The sequence below is a fragment of the Palaemon carinicauda genome, unplaced genomic scaffold (assembly GCF_036898095.1).
Source record: "Palaemon carinicauda isolate YSFRI2023 unplaced genomic scaffold, ASM3689809v2 scaffold1025, whole genome shotgun sequence".
In the NCBI taxonomy this organism is placed as follows: Eukaryota; Metazoa; Arthropoda; class Malacostraca; order Decapoda; family Palaemonidae; genus Palaemon; species Palaemon carinicauda.
In genome coordinates this window covers 62,501-67,982 of record NW_027168511.1, presented here as the reverse complement: position 1 = coordinate 67,982, position 5,482 = coordinate 62,501, and the positions used below count along the sequence as shown (strand labels likewise).

The following is a 5,482-nucleotide window of genomic DNA, read 5'->3' as shown; positions in this document are numbered from 1 at the left end:
GTATTACCAATTAAGTGCTATCAATTCTCAAGACAATAAAAAAAATTATTTCAAAGAAACTCACATATTCAGTTGCAGAAATTAACCATAAAACAATATGAAATCAACGGATATTGCATCAGTCAAAAAAAAAAAAAAAAATATTCCTCTCACCCTACCCTCACTCCCCTAGTGACGCGTACAACCCCCCCTCCCCCATCAGGGGGACAGTGTGGGGGGTAAGCCTTCCCACCTGGCTAGGGGGCGGGGCTAAATTCGCTATTTATACGGGTGCCAGAGCGTTCGCCCCGCCAGTTGCCGCTATAACGCTGCCAGTGTCGTGATACCGAAGCAGAGGAAGGTACTTGAGACAAAAAAAAATCTATCTCGTCACATCGATCAAAGCATCTTCCTTATCTGGTTTCTCGGCCTCTTCATCTTCTACTCTCTTCATATAAAGATTTTGGAAATAAACACATCAAAATGGTTATCATATCAATAGGGGTAAGTTATACCTTTTAGGCCTATTTGTTAATTAATTAAGTGTTTCTTTTATTTAGTGGCTTGAAAGTGAAGTGATTTTTTTTTCGTAATTTTCGTGGAGTGAATTCGGGATTGTCAGTGCTAAGCAAATTGGATGAGCCGATGATGCAATATCATGCAGGAGTGGATATTTAAGAATTACTTCAAGGAAATCTATTTCACTGAAATATATGAGATCACGAAGTCTAGAGGAATACTTCAAGGAAATCTGATTTGAATAAATCAAGAGAATCACGAAATCTAGAGGAATTGCTTCAAGGAAATCTCATTTGAATAAATCAAGAGAATCACGAAGTCTAGAGGAATTACTTCAAGGAAATCTGATTTGAATAAATCAATAGAATCAGGAAGTCTAGGGGAATTACTTCAAGGAAATCTGATTTGAATAAATCAAGAGAATCATGAAATCTAGAGGAATGTATCAAGATAAGACCGGAAGTTGAGATACATACTGATGAATACTAAGAAGAAATATGTATGAATCTCCAGAGGAAAAAAAAACTGGATGAAATGAATATTACGGATGAATGAGATTATACATAACAAAAAAAAAAGAAAAAGTTGAATGAACAATTTATTAAATATCACGTTACTGAAGAACATTAAATAAAGAAGTATGCATTTTACACGAAACACAGAACCAACTTAGTTACACATACACACACACAGATGAATGACCGCATGCGTGAATCATGAATAACCATGCATAACAATTTGTTTTTATATATGGAAATGAATACTAAAACAAGAAAATACATACGTTAAGAAAACCGTCATTTCAATAGGAAATTCTCCGTAATAATATACTGTTCTCATCCGTATTTCAGTAAAATACAGGCGACCGTAATTTTACCCTACTTTATTATTATCTTATACAGGTTGGTGACCGTAATATCACTCCTTTACTTCAATATAAGCGTTTTTAAAACGGTAAATGCCTGGCAACATTTATTCCAGAATTTCTACCGATTTTTTACGATAAACTTTTAAAAGTGTAGTGTGAATTTATTTGCTTGAGGGTACACTCGGGCACACTGTCCTATCTAGTTTCTCTTCCTCTTGTTTTGTTAAAGGTTTTATAGTTTATATAGGAAATATTTATTTTAATGTTGTTACTAGTCTTAAAATATTGTATTTTTCCTTGTTTCCTTTCCTCGCTGGGCTATTTTCCTTGTTGGGGCCCCTGGGCTTATAGCATTGTGCTTTTCCAACTAGGGTTGTAGCTTAGCATTTAATAATAATAATAATAATAATAATAATAATAATATACAAGGTTCTTCGAAAATCGTTAATAATCAAATATTAAAAAGAAATTAATTCTGGCCATGTTCGCTGAGTGCTACCTGGCCTAAAACCGGTATGCGCAGTGACTCAACTGAGGGAGAAAACGTCATTCGATTTATTATACAAAAGAATCACATTACGAAAAAGAAAAAGAAAATGAAGGGAAGAAAATCCTAAGAAGAAATATAAGAATTATATTGAAAGATATTTTGGTATAACTGAATAATCAGAGAATATATATATATATATATATATATATATATATATATATATATATATATACATATATATATATTTACATATATATACATGTATGTATATATATATATATATATATATATCTATATATATATATATATATATATATATATATATATATAGCGTGTGTGTGCACGTGTTTGTCTTTTTAAATACTGAAAACTATTTCAGATTTACAAATAAAACAAAATTTCTACATACACACATATTTATATATATCACATACTGTGTGTATATATGTATGTGTATATATATATATATATATATATATATATATATATAATATATATATATATATATACTGTATACATATATATATATATATATATATATATATATATATATATACATATATATATCTGTACATATATACATTTATATATATAACATATTTTTATAAGAATAAAACAATTTCAGACTTGTAAACAAACCAGTAAATTCCTACACTTTCATCAGAAGTATAAGTATGAAGGCTAAACTTATGAACCAACACGACACTTGCAGTCATGAATAGTCACACATGCTCTCTCTCTCTCTCTCTCTCTCTCTCTCTCTCTCTCTCTCTCTCTCTCTCTCTCTCTCTCTCTCTCTCTCTCTTTCTCTCTCTCTCTCTCTCTCTCTTTCATTCGTACGTCACGTGAATCTATTCCATATTCAAACATTCAGATCCAAAGGATGAATCAGAATCTCTTCGATATTCAAAGGATGAATCCTTTCATAACCCCGAACGATTAACTATGATTTTCGTAGTCTCGTTTATACTGGTGAACAATGAACAGATGTATTAGCAGCGAGGGACACCTGTTGTTGAACAGCTGTTCATACCTCTGGGCCCGGTATTCAATGTTCACATGAAGTTTTGTACAGCTGTTCATTCCTAGGTGCACGGTATTTATTTTTTTATAGTTATTATTATTATTATTACTTGCTAGGCTACAACCCTAGTTGGAAAAGCAGAATGCTATAAGCCCAGGGGCTCCAACAGGGAAAATAGCCCAGTGAGGAAAGGAAACAATGAAAAATAAAATATCTTACGAACAGTAACAACATTGAAACAAATATTTCTTAAATAAACTATAAAAACTTTAACAAAACCAGAGGAAGAGAAATAATATAGAATAGTGTGCCCGAGTGGACCATCAAACAAGATATCTCTAACCCAAGATAGTGGAAGACCATGGGGCAGAGGTTATGGCACTACCCAAGACTACAGAACAATGGTTTGATTTTGGAGTGTCCTTCTCCTATGGTCTCAATTTCGAATTTATTAAATGAATGGATTTTCTAATAATATTTTACTGTACTTAGAAAATAAGAAATATATAATGGAGGAACGCCCTCAATTCTGATTTCATTAAATAATTGGATTTACTTATAAAATTTTACTATAGATAAAAAAATTAAGAAAAACTATCCCTATAATTATAAATGGAAAAACGTTCTCAATTCTAATATCGTTAAATTTTCTAACAAATGTTCACTATAGATAAAATGAACTGAAAAAACTAATTTAATTCGGAATTTATTAAAATTTCATACAAATGTTCACTATAGATAAAATAAACGGAAAACTAATTCAATTCTGAATTCATTAAATTTTCGAACAAATACTTACTAAAGATAAAATTAACTGAAAAACTAATTCAATTCTGAATTCAATTAATTTTCGTACAGATGTTCACTATAGATAAAATAAACTGAAAAACTAATTTAATTCTGAATTCATTAAACTTTCGTACAAACATTCACTATATAATAAATAAACTGAATAACTAATTTAATTCAAAAGTCACTATTCTGAAAAGCCACAGCAATAATTTAGATATTCCTGTAGATTCAACCTTGGGCAAGTTTCCAAGCCCAAGTTTTTTAAATTGCTGCCACGGAGGGTATTAAACTCGCAAGACGAGGACTTAAATCCGTTCTTCTTCGAAAAACAGGTATAAAAAGACATTAAAGGTTGAACCCAGGACCCACCTCAAAGGATGATAACAGCGTAGGTTTGACAGTTTTATCCCTACCTTGAGAATCTAGGGATTATTCCCTTGTTCCTAGAAAGGAGAACAAATGGCGAGAAGAAAAATATTCTGAGTATCAAAGGATAATAACAGGGTAGGTGAACAAAAATACTCTGAATATCAAAGGATAATAACAGCGTAGGTGAACAAAAATACTCTGAGTATCAAAGGATAACAACAACGTATGTGAACAAAAATACTCTGAGTATCAAAGGATAACAACAGCTTAGGTGAACAAAAATACTCTCGAGTATCAAAGGATATTAACAGAGTAAATTTGTCAGTATTATCCCTACCTTGAGAATCTAGGGATTATTCCCTTGTTTCCAGAAAGGAGAACAAATGGCGAGAACAAAAATACTCCGAGTATCAAAGGATAATAACAGCGTAGGTGAACAAAAATACTCTGAGTATCAAAGGATATTGATAGAGTAGGTTTGTCGATTTAATCCCTACCTAAAGACTCTAGGGAATATTCCCTTGTTTCCAGAAAGGAGAACAAATGGCGAGAACACAAATGTTCATCCATTGCTATATAAAAACGTAACATTTAGCATTTATCAAAGGCCATATAAAGAACGTAATTAAAATATAATTGTTAATCTTACTTTTAGCAACATTTAATATTCTTGCATCCAAAACCTTTCTCATTATCATTTTAATATTAGATTTAATTTGTCTAGAGTCCTTGAATTCCTCTTGTAGAATGATATCAGTCTCTTTTTATAGTTTATATATATGAAACATCTATTATAATGTTGTTAATGTTCTTAAAATATTTCATTTTATTTGTTCATTACTTCCTCATATAGTTTATTTCCTTGTTTCCTTTCCTCACTGTGCTATTATTTCCTGTTGGAGCCCTTGGGCTTATAGCATCCTGCTTTTCCACCTAGGGTTTGTAATTTAGCTAGTGATGATGATGATAATAATAATAACATCCCAGACAGTTTAATTGTTCATTACTTCTCGTGTAGTTTATCTATTTCCTTTCCTTTCCTCACTGGGCAATGTTTCCCTGTTGGAGCCCTTGGGCTTATACCATCACGCTTTTCCAACTAGGGTTGCAGCTTAGCTATACTCAATTTTTTTTAATGAAACGCATTTGCACCGACTCGGAGCGGTGCCCTTTTAGCTAGGAAAAGTTTCCTGGTCGCTGATTGGTTAGAATTATCTTGTCCAACCAATCAGGGATCAGGAACCTTTTCCGAGCTAAAAGGGCACCCCTGCGAGTCGATGCAAATCTGCCTCACTAAAAAGAATTGACTATAGTAATAATAATAATAATAATAATAATAATAATAATAATAATAATAATAATAATAATAATAACAACAAATCTATCCCAGACACCTGTCCACCCACAAATAAAACACCCCTGCGAGTCGGTGCAAATCTGC

General features: G+C 31.9%; 1 protein-coding gene across 1 annotated transcript in view; it reads left to right on the top strand.

Annotated features, from left to right (window-relative positions):
* Positions 1–298: 298 nt before the first annotated feature.
* The window catches only part of LOC137635213 (solute carrier family 2, facilitated glucose transporter member 1-like), a 22,390-nt gene continuing 17,206 nt past the window's right edge, over positions 299–5,482 (top strand). Inside the window, exon 1 of the mRNA XM_068367672.1 lies at positions 299–483. Coding sequence (XP_068223773.1) covers positions 463–483 — 21 coding nt within the window. The 5' untranslated portion in view covers positions 299–462. The remainder of the gene's footprint in view (positions 484–5,482) is intronic.